At 43.5% G+C, this 17853-nt stretch overlaps 1 protein-coding gene across 6 annotated transcripts in view; it reads right to left on the reverse strand.

The window, feature by feature from the left end:
* lef1 (lymphoid enhancer-binding factor 1) overlaps window positions 1–17277 on the reverse strand; it is a 44089-nt gene extending 26812 nt beyond the window's left edge. For 3 of the 6 annotated variants that reach the window (XM_069166968.1, XM_069166967.1, XM_069166966.1), the window contains exons 1-3: window positions 16166–17277; window positions 14002–14068; window positions 12598–12725 (exon numbers count right to left, since the gene is read on the reverse strand). In XM_069166968.1, the coding sequence (XP_069023069.1) occupies window positions 12598–12725; window positions 14002–14068; window positions 16166–16366 (396 nt within the window). In that variant the 5' untranslated portion in view covers window positions 16367–17277. The remainder of the gene's footprint in view (window positions 1–12597; window positions 12726–14001; window positions 14069–16165) is intronic. The other 3 variants (XM_069166972.1, XM_069166971.1, XM_069166970.1) reach the window with 1 other exon arrangement.
* Window positions 17278–17853: the final 576 nt, after the last annotated feature.

A 17853-nucleotide genomic window follows, 5' to 3' on the forward strand; every position in this document is an offset into this window, starting at 1 on the left:
GGCCGCTGCTCTGGCAGAGCCCTGGGCGAACTGCAGGATGTTCACCTTGCGGCGGGGCACAGGGCTCATTATCACAGCGGGTCCTGGTCACATCAAAGGACTAAGGAAAGGGCAAACATTCTGCTGAAGTGCCACTGTCAGCGGGCCTGCAAGCGCACACGCAAACACACACACACACACACACACACACACACACACAAAAGACAGACCGCACACGCACTCGAGCGCCCACTGGGCGTCTACACCCCCACAAAGAACATGGCTGCTCTCTGCAACGCCATCGCTCGGTGTGGATCTGCGGAGACGTGCTAACTGACAGCAGAACGGTGTCATAGATTCACGGCGGCACAAAAGAGACGAACGCAGCCACCTGGAATCTGCCGCTGCGTCTGACGTGTTAAAAAGTGACTCACAAAAGCCTTCGGCCGCATCGCCGCATCGTACACCCGATCAGCTGCGCGCTTCAGACCAGCAGCGGTGTCCGCGTCGGGGCCCTGTGTTTAAACCCGGCTTTTATAGCTGACCGCAAGCAGAAAACGTTTGGGAGGACACTTCTTCTTTCTGAATCAATCGGCATCCCTCTGCCGCAACTATTTATAGCAACCTCGCTGCTGCATTAATGCACTGCATGATTTATCATTAGAAGCCAGCTCTGGTCTGCTGAGTAGCTCCATTCGTGCCAGGCAGCACGGCGGTGCCAACATCCACATTCAACAACAACACTCGGGGGGCCCGGGGAGATGCACGCAAATAAAATCGCAGCACAAGGTAACTTTGTGTGGCCACCGCGCTAAAACCTTAGCCTGCGTACAATAGCGCAGACGGAGAGAAAACACAGCGCAGAATGGGAGGAAAAAGTGCTGATGAGTTGCCTTGCGGAGGAGCTTCATAGATCCGTCGAACAAGAGCGGATTTGCCTGCTACACCTAGATAGTGTTTCCCCCCCCCTCAGCTTTCGCCCAGGTATTCTGGGCATGAATGGCTGTCAGTTTGGATTTGGGAGCTCAGCGTTGAGGGGGAAAATAAGAGTCTGGTGGGGGTCTTTGTGCGTCTCTACTTGTGGAGACGAGCGCTAGAGACAGTGCTCTTCTCACTGAGCCCCGGCTGGTGCAAAAAAAAAAAAAACGTCACATTACGTCTATGGAAAGGGACGGGTGTAAATATTAGCACTGCAAGCTAGCCAACGAGAGATGGACGAGGGCAGGCGGCAGGCGGCTGCAGAGGCGCTGCTGGGTTTGCCGGGAAGGTTTTTTTCGATGGCACGCGCACCAGGAAAATGTGGACGGGGAGGTGGTTTGAATGAGGGCTGCTTCTGCCTGAGCTGAAGAGAGTATTGACCTAGTTTTCCTTCTCTATTTCACTCCGACAGATGCAGACCCACCCACATAATGTGTAAGAATAGAAAGAATACAAATATTCATGGGTTAGTGAGCCTTTACCATTGATGACTTAATGGAACCAATAGAAAAGACAGAAAAAGGTCTGAATTTCCATTCAGCTCCTTGTGATAGGGTTCAGTAGGGTTACGTAACGTTTCGTATTTGGGTTCAGGTTATGTAATCATTTAACAGCGGCAGGCTACGAGAAGCCTTTTTTTTTTTTTTTTTTTTTTTTTTAGCCTCAAGTGCCACGACACCCGTGTCCTGGCCTGGATCTGAACTTTTGACCCTGCAGTAACATGATCATTATCTTTTCACCTCAAAGCACCTCTGCTCTTGAAGATGTAAATGTCCCATCTCTTAGACAGACACCCAGACGGAGCTGGGTTTTTCATTACGTTACATTTTCTACGCCTGTTTCGGTACAGGTATAATGAGGTATGGTTCATGCCACAGAGCTAAGGAGCATTCACGGCTGTGGATCACATTGCAAACCTTTCCTCTCATTCACAACCAAACAATAATACCCACAGCCCAGTATTTGGGTGTGATTCCACGTTTTAAGGGATTAACTGGTAAAGACTACCAACAACTGCCTTTCAGCGTGGAATTAGTCATTAATCAAACCACACATTTTAGGGTTTCCTTCAAGCCAGGCGCACACGCCCCTGCTAAGAGCTGAATGGCAAACACAAAGCTATTCAGATCTGATCCCCTCTGAACAAATGGCTTTTCTCCATCCCCACAGAAGCAGGGAACACTTAAAGAACCTCTCCAAGGATCTGAACGGTCACAAGAAAACTCCACCCCGTCAATTAGCTTTGTGGCAGGCTTTAGTGGGCTTTAATACAAACAAAACAATGACCATGTACAACATGGCAATGGACTACGTCTGCTTATCCCTTGATACGTCTAAAGATATGGTAATAGGGAATTTCTGGAACACAAAAGGGACCCCTTAGACTCGAGACATATGGTTACTGCAACATTATAGGTCACACTCACGCACCTGATGCCACGAATCTGAATGATTAGGCATATAATGAGCACAACCAGGTTGTAATTCAGCTGGATTTATTCATAGTGGACCACAGGTGTGTTTATCTAATTTGTCGATGTAGGATTGAATGAGCTGCAACGTCTTTGAGACATCAGCAACAGAAAAATGATTCACTACCAATTTTCAAGCAAAAATGACAAAAAATGTAAATGTAAGAATTTTATGTTTGTTTGTTTTGTAATTATAGTATACTGGTTATGGACTGTTGACTGGACAAAACAAGCACTGCAAATATGTCTCCTTTGGGCATTTTTTAAATACATTTGAACAGACTGGGAAATCAGCAGATTAACTGATTATACCCCACGATGAAGTCGTATTTTCTAGAACTTGTAGTGTAGAAATACTAAAAAAAAAAGCAAGACATAATAAAATGGAGTAAGTTTTGTTATATATCCATACGTTTACTGTTGAAATCAAATGAAATTTGACTTTCTTTCCTCTACTATACAGTTAATGTTATTGTTTGTGTACAAACAGAACAGGCACCATGATGTATGGCTAAAATGGCTTGAAGTATTAATATCTACCACAGTAGAGTTGCTGTAGGAAGTTAAGAAAATGTTGTACCTTCAGTGTTGCTGTGGACGCAGGTCAGATAACCGCTGTTTAACTGAGTCAAACAACTGTTTCCACTGTATCTGTATCACTGCTTCAGTATGGAAGCGGCAGTGTTGATGAGAGCGGTGGAAATGTAGAGTCGATGTGTGGGGGTGTGGTGGGCCCTTACACTTCCCCCCCCATCTTTCATCTCAAAAGATAGGGGTACAGTGGGGGTGGATTGATTTGATGTTTTGATGCATTGTTTGATGACGGGCAGCTCAAAGTGGAGGAGGCCTCTGTGATGTCTCTCCATTGGAGGACATGAAAAGCGTCACCTGGCCCCTGAGCCGAGGGTTATGGCTGATAGTGGATTTAAGGGCTCCTGCTGAGCTGGACGGTGGCTCCATTCACGCCACATAATCCATTCAGCGTGACCTTTATATTTTTAGAGTCAGTTGCACTTCCCTGGCCGCCTGCCTTGTTGAAACTATCGCACAAATCGAGGTCCTGATCAACTACGTGCTGTGAACTGTATATCTAATTTATTCAATGTGTACATCCCATGAGGAAAATAAGAGCCTTCCATCACCGACCGAGCTGTCCGATGATCAAAAGAAACATGGAGCACAAGGCGAGCTCGTCAGATGAACAAACACATTCTTGCTGGATATCTATGTGGGTTTCATCATCCTGCATCAAGTGACTGCTGGGGGAAAAAAAACAAAGCCTTGTTCTCATCCCTGTGACATCAGCGCTTACAGACAGAGCGCAGGGGAAGAATCAAGGCTCGGGCGATCATATATTTCCAATTAACTAGTCCAAAGATGTGAATCTGCAATTTTCCATCTGTCCTCCACCCATCTTCCAATTAATTGTTTCTCAAAATCTTACACAAAAATATATTAGGATCATTAAAAAAAAAAAAAAAAAAGGAGAAATAAATAATATCCTAATGTGCGCTAGGCGGTATTAGTCATGAGCTTCAAACTCCTACCATGTTCTAGATTTGCCTCAACTAGGAGCAAGCATAATTGGTATAAATCTCCTCAGTAAGCCACATGAAAAAGCAAAAGGGTGTAAATTGTTACACTGCTGTGTGTTAAGACACTGAAACAGTTGCACAGATCAGAGGAACTGCAGCAGCAGGGAAAGAGCAGCATTCAGCTTCGGCTGTTTTCCTCTGTGACTTGGGGCCACTGAGTTTTTCTCCAGCCATGGTAAATTGGGCGCCTGGGGCAGGAGCCTTGGCCAAGCTTGCATTTCGGAGCCGACTGTGGAGGGCATGAGGGATAGAGATATGGGGGACAGGGCGTAGTTGGGTGGTGGGGGGGGGGGGGAGGACTAGAAGCACAGCGGCGGCGACATTACGCACACGTTTCACCACAAAAGGGACCTGGCTCGTTAGCACACTAACTAGCAAGCTCCATGGCAATCAGCACTCCTCTTTCTTTCTGTTCTCTCTATCCACCTCGTCATAAATATGGCTACATCTGCAAGTGTAATCACTCCATTGTACTCTGATTTTCTGCTCTGCTGGGCAGCAGCATGGCAGCCTGCTTTTCAGCACATCTCCCTCTCCCCTCGCTCCCCTCCTTTTCCCTCAAGTGTCCTCGCCTGTTCCTTGGCTACTCCTCTGCCGGTGAGGCCGGTGTGTCTCACAGATTACAGAGCTCCGGTCACTCAGGTAACAAGAGTCACTAATCTGGCCGGGGTTGAATTACACATAATTGCCTCGGTACCGTGATTGATTTCAGCCCTGGAAAGGAAAAGACGATGCCCCCCCCCCTCCCCCTCCCTGCCTTCCAAACACCCCCACCTCCCTCCCTGCCTCTCTCCAGCGCTCACGAGCAGCAGCCAAGACTCTCCATCTAGTAGGAGGCAGGAGGCTTTGAAGAGATCAAAGCCAAGGCCGGGAGCAGTTGCGCGCCCTGGGAATACGGGAGAGAGGCTTTCTGCTCCTCAGCCCTATTTTCTAGCGTCATGTTGGATTGCAGCTGTATTGCATTTCGCCAGTTTTCTTAATGCTCTTGGTTTTGACTTTGACATCAGTGATCCCCCTCGGTTTCTTCAAAAACAAGGGGGGAGAGGAAAAAAAAAAAAAAAAAAAAAAAGAACGTGAAAGAGGAAGAAAGAGAAAGAAAGAAGCTGGGGGAAAAAGGGAGGAAAGAAAAGAGAGGGGGTAAAGAGATCTACCGACTGATTTTTATTTTCACAACTCCATAATTGGCCAGTTCAAAGGAGAGGAGGGGAGAATGTAGCATTTGTTTTCAATTCCGCTGCCGATATGAAAGGAGCGACAAACTTTTATGGGTTTCCCAAAAATTAAAGACAGGCTTTTTTCACAGTCAAAGAACAGGGTGTTTTTTATGTCCAAGACCACACAAAATGAACTGATAGCAAAGCCCTCCTCTTTGTCCTCCCACAGAAAACTCAGCAACGTAGTGAAGCATATGTGTGTGTGTGTGTGTGTGTGTGTGTGTGTGTGTGTGTGTGTGTGTTATGTGTGCACATGCAAGTCCCCCGTTTAGTGCATGTGTAGGAAAATGTTAGACAAAAAGAAAGTGGTTTGATGTTTAGCTCAAAAACAAAAGGAGGCATGAAGAAAGAGTGCAAGCTATATCCATCAATTCATTTAATAGCTTGGCTAATAAAGCCTGGTGGCGAGAAGGCACCCTTTGTACTGCAACTATGCCGGCCCTATACCAACCTCCTACACTGGGGATCATTAATATTTCAACGCTGTCAGATACACATTGCATGTGAGCCTGTTTAGCACTCACACCCACAGCAGAAAGAAATAATGAGCTTCTGAAAAATATGAAACAGCAAAAAGAAGGGAGGGAGGGCGAGAGCACGCCCGAGACTGACCAACTTCATACAACAGAGCAGCTATTGATCACAGCTCTATTTCTTAGCTGGACAAAGTGAGGGCTGTTTGAGCTTCTCTGAAGTCTGGACACAGCCGGCAGGATTTGTTGCCATGTTTCACTCCTGTGATCCTATTGTTCCCCTTGCTGCAGTTTACTAGTTGGAACACTGCTCGCCTCTATATAGTCCTACAACCTGTCAGGATCAAGTCAATAAAGCTCATTCATGTTTTTACTCATTTTATGGCTGTATCAGGGAACAGTGAGGTACTGTGATCAGCTTTTAAGGACTACTGTCAAACTTAAAGACTTTAATTTATGCTTCAGGATCACATAAGTTACATTTTTATATTGGAAACAACTGTAAATCTAGTTCAGATGATTGATTTTGAAGTGTATCTAACTTTCGATTTCTGCCCTGTGCTGTCCATGATCAAAATCCAACAAAAATATCTTTGCAATGCGACTTCTTCCACAGTCATAACATCACGAAGAGTGACAACAGTTGCACCACATATTGACAAAAACACTCGACACATGCACACACCGCCCTCTAGTCTCCATTTCTGATCCACCCTTACAGGAAGTCCACACCCAGGCCATTCAAACAGAACTGGGCATTAGGGACAACCTTGGCGAGGGCCCTCCACTGACCCCTGGAGATCAGGGGCAGACTTCTGGTGAAGAGTGAAGCCCTCTGAGCAGGTGTTGCGGGCTGCGAGGAGCAGCAGTGGGTCCATGGAAGCCTGACTGGCTGGCTCCAGGCAGCAGTGCTTGATTTGTTAAGCTTCATTCAATTTCAGTGGGAGGATCGGGAGTTAAGAGAAGCGTGATCATCTATGAGTGCTTTGAGCAGTAACACGTGCCCAAAATAAACATAAACGGGGTGTGTCAGGTGTGTGCCTGCTTGTGATGCTCACGACTGCTTTTCTCAGACACACATAACGAGTCACATTTTTAGAGCTTCAGATTTTGTAAATGGCTGTCTGTCATCTGTGTCACGTTTGTAAAACTAAACCCAAAGAAAAAAAGGCAGCAGTTTCTGATTATATCTACTGCTTGGTCATTTATTTCTCATTTTAATGCAACAACACTGCCTTCAAATTCAAAAGTTTGCCTTTTTTAAGGTCTTACAGTAACAAAGCAGACACTTGTTTATGTTAAATTAAATAAGACTTGGTAAAAACCTAATGTAGGGCTGGACCATCTTAAATGCAAGATGGCTTTTAACTTAAAAGGGATTAAGGAAATCGCGGCTATCAAGTCGACAAATTGTGTAACTTTGTCACTGAGTAAAGTTCTATGTTAATGTGATCTATGTTTTGGGTCAGCTATGTAAACATAAATGTTTTTTTTAAGAATTAAAAGTTAGCTGTATTTCCATTGTTGGTTTTTTTGACATTACAACAAATCAACAAGCATGTCATCAAAATACCACAAAAAAAAACAACAGAAACTTAAACCTTGATTGTCTTCTCTTTGGTTCTCGTCTTAAAACAACAACACTTATCTCTTGGTGATGGCAGACACTCTCCATTGAACAAGATGAAAACACTGATAAGGTGATTGCGACCACATGGCATCATTAACGCTGCGCATAAGGAGTAAATGTGTCAACCAGCGGAGAAACCTTGGCGTTAATGTTGCTTTTTATAAAACACCACGACCCAGCAGCACTAAAGAAAGCCTGGGACGCAAGTGTTTCTTCTGTGAGGTCCCCGGTGCGGTCCTTCATGTGTTCTCACACATTTCACTCTCCGATAGATCTGCACAGCAGATGACATCAATGTCAACGTGACTGATACGTACTCTGCCAGACTGAAGAAAATTACTGATTTGTTATGGCACAAAATGGGCCAATTATAATTCTGTCTTAAGAGTTGCTATATTTTCTTGGTTTATTTTTAGACGAAAACACAGAACTGTGCTAAAGCCTCCGCGTAGAAAATGAGATGAGCTGACAGTGTGATAATCAAATGGAGTCCAGCTGCTTAACGGCAAAATGCTGCATTCAGCTGTAGTAAACTTCACACAGCATGTCCAGCCTGTAGTGAGACTTAAAGAAACTACTCAAGGTGCCATAAGCTGCCATCTAGAACATTATGTGTGGACATGGAAGGCTGCTGGTAAATGTAGTGTTCTCTTTAACAGGGATCTTCCACGGTAGCGCTGGGGGCATGAGCTCAGGACACACATGGCACTGAGGGACACCAGAGCGGTCCTACCAAATCCCGTTAGGTAAGCCTGGGTTAGTGATTCCACGCTGCGAGACACTGGCTAGCAGATCCGTCACGTTCCCACTACATCAAAGGAAAGTGCAGCGCTGCACCCCCCCCTCCTCCTCCTCCACCCCCTCTTCCTCGCCATGAGGATCTGCAATTGAGGGTCCAAAGGGAAAAAGAGTGCACGGCAATGGAGTTCTCTTAAACTCCCCCCCCCCCCTCCCCACCCCCCCGCAACACAGCAACAAAACTCAGCTTAAGAAAAAAAAAATATATCAGCGATTCTATCCGTTTCTCTCATCTAGTCGTTGCCCAAGACTTGCAGGACCGTTCGCACCTTGTACTGTGTCTCTGCACTATCAACATTTCAAAACTGCAAACATATAGAAGCGTTTTTATCTCGTCAACCATGCACTGGAGGTTATTCAAGGGGTATAGTGGGATATCGCGGGCCCAGGGGTTCTATAGGACCCATCTAAAACTATAGATATATATTGAAAAAAAATTCGCCTCAGGGATTAATAAAGTAACTACCTAACATAACCTAGAGGAGCTCGTAAAACTGGAGTTTTTGTGGCTTTAACTCATGGGGAGCTGTTTATGTGACAACAGCAGCATGCACTGAGAATGGATTTTGGGTCATTTAAAAATATGTATGGGGATCTCTTTTTAGAAAGCTGTCATTTTTAAATGCTGGTACTAGTTTGGGAGACTAACGAACTGATCAATGATAGAAGAAAGCCCTTCAAGGCAGGGAACTTATCCTCTTCCACACATCAAACCTGGTGGAGAATCATACTTAGCAAACATTCCTGGGGGTATTGTGATCATTCTGACTCGTCACAAAGAACTGTGCATCTTAATGATCTCCGTTACCTTTTTCGGTTTCACACACCAAAGGGCAAAGCAGCAGGAATACGAATCATTACATGTACACAAGACTTCACGTTATCTGATGCACATAAAAAGGCTCAGGTAAGCTGCCATGACACAAAATCACCCAGGTAAAGACAATTAATGTGCTTCTGAAGTAAAAGAAACTTTAACATCATTTTAATAAGCGATCCACTTTAAAATCTTAGGGGGCTTAAACCTTGCTTTGAACATGTTCATATGAGAGGAAAACATTGTTTGTGTTTAGCCTATGTAGTGGGATGTCCAACTGTAGCTGCTACCAGCTGAATTTCAGCTTCAACTTTATTTTGACAATAATTGTTTTCCTTTGCGCACATAAACGTCAACAGGACAATAACAGTCCAAATAACTTTAAATAAGAAATTCAATTACATTTAAGCAGCAGTTCCAAGATCAACATCACATGATGATGAACTCAAAAGTCATTACATTACCTTTTGCTTAGTAGACTTCACATAAAACTGCTATAGGTTTGCATAAACTTCAGAGAATCCATAACACAACAGTGACTCTTTTAATTGCACGTGTAAAAACAACTGGCACCTTCAGCATGGCCACTTCACAATCTGAGCTCTTGTGGCTTATCAAGCTCGAAGTCCTAAAATCTGCTGACAATCAGCAACTCCCCACAGCTCCGTCGTGACTGGACGGCATGTGCAGGAATGTCATGGTCAATGGAAATCAATCTAAACTACTGGGATTGGGGGGTGGCTGGAGATGGAAGAGAATGAAAGAGAGAATGTGCCTTTGATCTCAGTGAAAACCGATCCCAGGCCTGCAGATACTGTGGCTGCGGTGGCCAGCAGCACAGGCAGCAAGCTGACATCAGTGAGGGAGCCAGAGGACTCATGTTCCGTGATCCTTCCACCAAGCCTTGGCTCTTTTTATTGGATAAGTGAGAGAAACGTATATAAAATGACTACCGTTTTATTGAAGACAGGGTGGGGGGTGAGGGTTGGGGGGAGAGGTGGGCAGGGGAGGGGGGGTTTGGGGGGGGGGGGGGGAGCAGCCATGGTAAATGAAATGAAAGCTGGGCTTTAGAAGTTTTGCCAGCAAGTACGCCGCCTAACTGCCTGGCCTAATTCATCTGCAGTGAGGGGTAATTTCCTCTCACACAGTCAGCTGGTCTCTATACAGCCCTCTGTAAGTCTTTCAATGCATTGGAATACGATGGTATAATTGATCAAATTGACCAGAAAATGTGCCATAACGAAAGGGAATTTGGAAAGCATCACACCCCGCGTTTCATAAGCTATTCTATTTGTAAACTGAACGGGGCAAAGCATGAGGTAATCAGGATCACGTTTTCTCCACAATGTCACATACTTTCAGCCTCTGCAACTTTGGCAGCGGGGAAGCAATGCAATTTTAACATCATTCCGTGATAGAGTTGCGTGTGAATGAAGATCCTTTACACACAGCATGTGGCGTCTGCCTCCAACAATGGCATCTGCCTCCAAAAACTGGTTCTTAAGAGAATGCAGAACGCACATTTCACAACTTCACCCTGATGAAACAAACTCTCATGAGCTGCAAAAGCACAACAAGCAAAGGCTTTGGGTTCCTCGGCACCATGTGTAAGTCTTTTCCTCTATGGAGGAACCAAAGCAGACAGACCGAAGCTGCATGTCCTCCCAAGTGTGACACAGAGACATGGACGGAACGGGATTAGGGTGGACAGCTGCTGGTGTGCCCTGCATTTTATGTCTGCCTTGAGAGGAGAAATTTGCAAACGGGACAGACACAGGAAGCCGCCAGTGAGAGATCTGCAGCTGGCCTGAAATTAATACCGTTACAGGGATGATATCTGCAACACACGCCACCCCTGGACAAGTACCATAAACCCTCCTGCAGGGAAGCCTCGGAGATGTGATGTTGCCTTGAGGCCTCCGCAGTCATGCTGGGCTAATTAGAGGGTTTACTTGGGTCACGTAGACATGCATCACTTCTAGATTTTAACGAGATGAGAAGTACTGTACGTCTCACGTTAATCTCCTGGAAAGTACGGCAGGCATATGGTTTCCAAGGGTCACATATGGTTGTCAAGTGGGCGGGTTCCAACAATGTTGGTACGCGAGATGAAATACTGCACAAATGTACTTTACAACACAAACATTAAACATTAACAACACCGGAGAAATTCTATTTGTTGGGGGGTTTATATGATAAGGTTTAAATTTGTTACAAGAATGTCGAGAAATATGATTTTACCGGGAAATCTAATAATTGATTCTTGAATTATTTTAAATGCGCAATTCATTGATTAATCACTAAATTGTTGGCAGATTATTGTTTTATGATACAGGTTTTGAAAAGTAAAACCAAAGCACTTGATTAGCAAATAAATAATTTAACAAAATGATCTAATTTCTTACTCTGCATGCATTTTGACCCACAAATTTTAGTAAGGAATTTTTTTTTTTCATGCAATCGTGCATATTTTCTGAAAGAGGCAATGAAAACAGTCCTTTAATGGCTAATGGATCAGGAATATCTTTTAATCTAACCAGTTTTTAAATCCACTGATTCATTGTGTAGTTTTAAAATATCCAAAACATTGAAAAACAACCTATCGCAAGGTATCAAGAGTCCAAAGCGATATCTTAAAATTGTTTATCTCATCTAATCAACAATCAATATCACAAACTATTCAATTTGCAGAAACAGAAGTAAGAAAACGTTCCCATCCGAGAGGCTCATAAAAGCAATCCTGGTACTTTTACTTGATATATGACAAACAAAACTATTATCAATACAAGGGATGGGAACAGGTCCTAATTAGTACTCTGGTGAATGAATTAAAAACAAAAACAAATTATTATATGGTGTCAGTGCTGTTTCACATCATAAGTAAAATGTTTTCAAAATGAGACAGTGGGTCTCCTGACCAAACCTCCGGTGATGTTCTCAGAATCTGTGAGTAGGTAAAGCAACAAGTCGCTGTCCTTCCTCTTCCTCAGTCTACATGCTCTGTGTTACAACATCGGCGTATGTGGCCCTTTTTTGAGAGAATTAACAAACAACTTTACCATTTAACTTCTGTTGTGAACTGTGATATTCTAATTAGTGTCCGAACTTAACCTGAGCAGGTCTGAAAATAAATTAAATCTCACAATCTCAGAATCATCCTTCATGTTTGTTTTTGCTTTCCGTCCTGCAAGCGCTTCTTAATAAACAAAACTAATGTTGCTAACCATAGACTATAGCCTTTAACAGCTAAAAAAAAAAAAAAAAAAACAACAACAACAACAACAACAATAAATTTTACACTTAACCCACCAAAGAAAATAACAAATTTCATTCCTCAGACACACTGATGAAATAACACTCGAGAGATTTTTCTCGCCCATGATTAATATTGTCAGTGGTTTACTTTCTAACAGCTAAATTTGATATGATATCTATATAAATCCTGGCAATGCAAAAAAAAAAGGAAATTCATGGTTCAGCCATTTTGCTGATTTTTGTTTTGTCCGAGTGGCACTTATTATTACCATTCAGGCAAGTTCGTTGTTATACCAACAGCATTTCACATCATGACATCATTTGACTCAAACTGATACACTGAGTTGTGAGAAAAAAAAGAAAAGAAAAAAAGAGTTGGTACTGACCGTTCTGGGCATGGGTGGCGAGAGGGAGCCATTGTTCATGTACGAGTCGTTGCTCATGTTGCTCATCATGATGTAACCTGGGTAGCTGGGGTATGGATGGCCTTTACTGTACATGTCTTGATGCTTTCCTAAGAAATTTTTTTTTTTTTAAAAAAGGTGTAGGAGTCAGTCTCAGTGTGTGTTTGTAAAATGCAGATAAACATAATGACACAAAATAAACAGGAGATTATCTGACAAAACTCAAACTCCTGTTTCACAGTGGGGCTTTAAACACAAACATATCTTTAAAAGGATGAATACAAAATATCTTTCGATCAACAAACCAGGCAACTATTAACAACAAAGCTGAGCACAAAGTTGGTCTGCCTGTTCCGATGCCTTAATGATATCGCTGTGGATCGCTTTAACCTCTGCCCTATTTTGCCTTTGCCTTTTGTTTGTGCCCTTTCTCCCCGTCTTAGAGAGGAGGGTCGTATTATGCAGAGGAACAATGGAGCCCCTCTGTGCCAATTAGCACCAATTAGACGAACATACAGACTGTGTCAAAACAGGAGACGCCCCAACTGTTCCTCTATGCCTTTGACCTGAGAGGGGGGGCTTTATACAAGAGGCCTCAATACAGGGCCACTCGCCACTCAGCTGTGCGCCACGTAATAAGGCCAGAGGGAGGAGGGGCAGGAGGGGAAGGGTTGGGAGTGTTTCTGGTACACAGCCTGATGGCAACGTGGATCTTGTGAAAAAAAAAAAAAAAAAAGCCAGTGTTTGGTTTGAGGGGATCTTATTGAGTAGTGAAAGGGGAACAAAGAGGAGACACACTCCTCTTCAAAAGGCCTAATGATGACCTGCAGCAGCGGGGGGTCAGACTACAATAGCCAGAGAGCGACGAGCCCCGAGCGGCAGCAACATGTTGCATGTGACAGTGCAACCGGATATATATATATTATTATTTTTTTGAGGGGGGGCGGGGTATTTGCATAATAAGAAACACTGGAACCAGAGAGTCATGTAATTTTGTTTACCATGGCTTGTGACATAACAACCATTTCCACATTAAACCATAAGAAATATGTGTACGTAAGTCTTTCCTCCTTTTCAATTGAGGTATTCCTTGTTTTCTGCTTCTGCAGGCGCCCTCATCTGTGAGCAGGTAGCTGTGTTTATGAAGGTATAGCATGTCCTGACTAGACCTTGGATCAGCAGAAACAGGGGCGCTGATAAGAAAAGGACCAACAGTGTGATCGCTTCCGCGAGGGGGAACACAAGGTTTTCACACCGTCCCGCGTCACTTGAACTTCAGCGAATTACTCTGAAAATCGGAGGCTTTATTGCAGCTGACTGGCGTGCTGACTGTCCTATAAAAGCACGCTGACTTAACGAGCTCTTGCTTAAGGCTGTGGCACTTACCGTCTTCCGGATGGTCTCTGTGTTTTTCATGATATGAATCTTGCGGTATTTGGGACTGTCTAGCTGCCTGTAAAAAAAAAAAATTAGGAGAAGAAGAAGAAGAAGAGGAAAATTAAAATGATGGTGAATCAATTAGGAAGGCCTTCACACACAGTTACACACACAGACATGCTGATACAGTCAGACACACACAAACACTGCTGCAAACACTGCTGGGACAAATGCTGTCCCTTCTCCTTGTAACCAAAGTAGAACAAGCACACGCGCGCACACACGCGCACACACACACACACACACACACACACACACACACACACACACACACACACACACCACTATCTATAGAGCAGTGATGGAGCAGCCTGCATCAAAGCTTCAGAAGAACCACTTAATTAAGCTTCATGTCCTTAAGGAGCCTACAAATTAACTTGTTTTCAATACCATAGGTCCACTCTCATTTTCATCTCTCAGTTTAAGCCTCCTTAAATTCAAATAAACAGTGTGTATTTGTGGTATAAATTAAAAAGGCTCTGTGCAAAGTGAAATAAAATTAGCCTGCAAAACGAGAGAACACCGCAGACAATTTTTTTTTACTAATATTAAAAAAAAAAAAAAAAAAAAAAAAAAATCCTGTGCACTTTGCACATCCATTTCCTTTCTCTTTTTCGAATCAGAATTGGGAAGAGGACCTTTTTTTTGGAGTTCAGACCCCTCAGGATGGCTTCAAGCTGAGCAAGGGAACTTCACTGGATTCCTAATTAACATTCAGCCTCTGTCTCGTGCGTCTCCAGGACATTCGGTGGGGAGTGTGTACAGTTTCGTTTAGGATGTGGCCAAAAATTTCATTAACACCGCAGTTAATGACAAAACAGCCTGAGTAACTTTGTGATGGAGGAGGGAGGAAGCTGAAGCTGCATCCTGAGGTCAGCGCATTGGTGGATGGATGCAGGGGGGGAAAAAAAATTAAAAAACAAATTTGTAGCTGGTGTTTCATGCTCTGTCAATTTATGTGTGCTAATAAAATGCCATCTTGCGAGTATAGAATATTAAGCATGTTAGTGAGAATTTTTACAAACCTGAAAAATTAAGTATTAATCGTTTTTCCACTGAGATTTGATGTCCATTTACATTTACAATGAATTTAGCACATTTTTACATTTAAGAATTGATGTATGTGGATTCATCTCACCTCTTTAAAATCCTTTAAATTTGATAAGTTAGGATAGGCAAAAACAAATGTTGCATGCTTACTATTTTTGTCAGCCCCAAAACATGCAAACATAATTGATGGGCACCATTAAAAGGACACAATAAAAAATAATAGATAAAAAAGGAATATGAAAAGACTATATCCTTGACTTCAAAACAATTGGACATCATCCTTTCATTTAGGTTAAATTGTATTCATTTTTACCAATAAATTAATTCCTAATATTGTTTGCCAATAGGTTTTAAGCCACGTGTGTTAAATGTATTCATCTGCTGGTGTTTACAGCTGCTGAGGGTTACAGTGTACCACAGCAAACACAGCCATTAGCCTGCTTGTCACAGGCTGCTCACAAGGCCTCAATTCTTCCATCTTTAAATATCTATGAGCTTTCTTTTTATCCAAATTTTATAACAAATACATAAACTGTAACTGCTATAGAAGGTCAAGTGAGTATTTAGGCCTGTAGTGTCTCCGGATCAGGAGATTACCAGTGCTTGGATGTGGTATTTAAAGTTTCTGGAAGTAGGTCTGCAGACTGTCAGTGGCATCACAAAAGCCACATTTACAGTTACACAATTCAATGTAATAGACATATATCAATAGGCTACACTATACACAGACAGGATTGGATGCATGCACCTGGACTGTACTGTGATTAATTATGAGATTGATCGAAAAAAAAAAAAATAACGCATTTGTGCATTTTACAATGAACACAGGCAGGAGTCTTCAGAAACGTTATTTGTTGGTCTGATTTGTCTTTAATTGTGCTGCTCACATCATTTTAAACTGACAAATCATCCGAGCACATCCCAAGTGCCAAAAGCTGATTAAAAAGCAGGTCTTGTGATGTCAAAAGTGAGCAAACAACTCGCCTCTCCAATAGAGTTCAGAGTTGATACCCACCTTCCTCTCTTCCTCATCACAGCAGTGAAACCACAGCAGTTTACTCACATCGTGGTTGTTGCTGTTGGGGCTGCTCTCCGACTCATTGACCAGGGATGACTTGATGTCTGCCAGGTCTCCTTCCTCCTCCGAGTGGCTCAGCTCGGCGAAGATCTGCTCCTTGTGCGGGTCTCCTTCGTCTTTGAACGGGATCATTTCGTCTGTAGCGCAAAGCTCCGGGTCTCCACCGCCGCCTGATAACTGGGGCATTTTCAAAAATATTTTGGTTTGTCTGTTTCGCCAAGAAAACTGAAGGCAACACACGGGCCACCACTGTCCGGGATACTCCCACTAATATTCCCCGAAACCGAGTGGGAAAGCGTCCCCGTCTCACACCGGAGCGCCGACCGTGAGTCACTTGGAGAGGAAGCGGCGAGCACACAAGCTGCCGGTGTTTTGTTTTTTTTTCTTTTCTCTGAAGCAACAGGAGGAGTGTGGCTGCCGTCGGCGTCCTTTTTGTTTTTGTTTTAAACCACCGGAGTTTCAACTAAAAAAAAAAAAATAAAAAAATAAGCCTGAAAGTCAGACCCCAAACAAACTGAGAGGGTCAGAAAGAGAGTCCGGTGCACGCCTCAATGTCATTTGGAACAAATAAAAAGGGAGACAAACCACGAGTTAAAATCGCATCACCAGTTATTGTTGTTGTTTTTTTTTTCAGTCAGCAAATACAACAACCGACGGTGGTCCTGTAAAAAAAACAAAACAAAAAAAAAAAACGTTAAAATAAAAAGTGCATTTGCAAAAGTGAGAGAAAATATTTCCTCGCTGGTCCAGTGAAGAAGCTTGCAGGCGTCGTTCAGCGTGGAGGGGGAAAAAAAAAAAAAAAAAAAAAAAAAAAAACCCACACAAAACCAAAACACCCGTCTGGAGGTGAGAAGGTAACTGATGGATGTGGAGGAAAACAGTTTGTTGTTGTTGTTTTTTTTTATCACTTAGACAAGACAACAAGCAACAGCAGTGAGCCGCTGTGATGCTTAAAAATACATCCTCCAAGCTGCTCGGACGAGGAGGGATAAAAGCAAAAGTCATAAAACAATCAAAAAAAAGGGAGATAAGAGTGGGGGAAAAAACCGCCGTGGACCCGACTTCCCACTGCTCCCGCGCTGCTTCCACACTGTAATGTAACCAGTGTGTGTATGTGTGTGTTGGTAATGTAGCCGTGCTCCCTCCTCCTCCTCCTCCTCCTCCTCCTCCTCTTTCTCTCTCTCTCCTCAGTCACTGGGAGGAAGGAGAGATGAAAGGGAAGCCGAGGCTCTGATTGACACCGCACGGATTGACACTCCTCCTGAGAGAGAGAGAGAGAGAGAGAGAGAGATTTCTACACAGCTCACAACAAATGGGCAGACAGGGAGGGGTGGGGGGGGGGGGGGGGGAGGAAGAGGAGGAGGAGGAGGAGGAGAGGGAGACGCGGGGAGGCTGACACACGCGCTGTGTGTGATGGGTTAAAACAATTAGGGGAAATACAAATGATCATGAGAATGGAGAGAAATGAGACGAGTTTAAGCTTGTTGGGTCGAGGCAGAGGAAGGTTGAATTTAATCTGAACGCAAGTAGGCAATAGACTCATTTTTGTTGTTGTTGTTGTTGTTGTTGAAGAAATAGCGTAAAAAAAAAAAGACAAAAAAAAAACAAAAAACGAGGGCCCTTTAAAAGGAAGAGTAAAATATTTAAAGCCTTTTTCAGGTGTATGTGGGGCT

Source organism: Embiotoca jacksoni, unplaced genomic scaffold (genome assembly GCF_022577435.1).
Source record: "Embiotoca jacksoni isolate LCO1_2020_lvr unplaced genomic scaffold, fEmbJac1.0.p SCAF_4, whole genome shotgun sequence".
Lineage (NCBI taxonomy): Eukaryota > Metazoa > Chordata > Actinopteri > Embiotocidae > Embiotoca > Embiotoca jacksoni.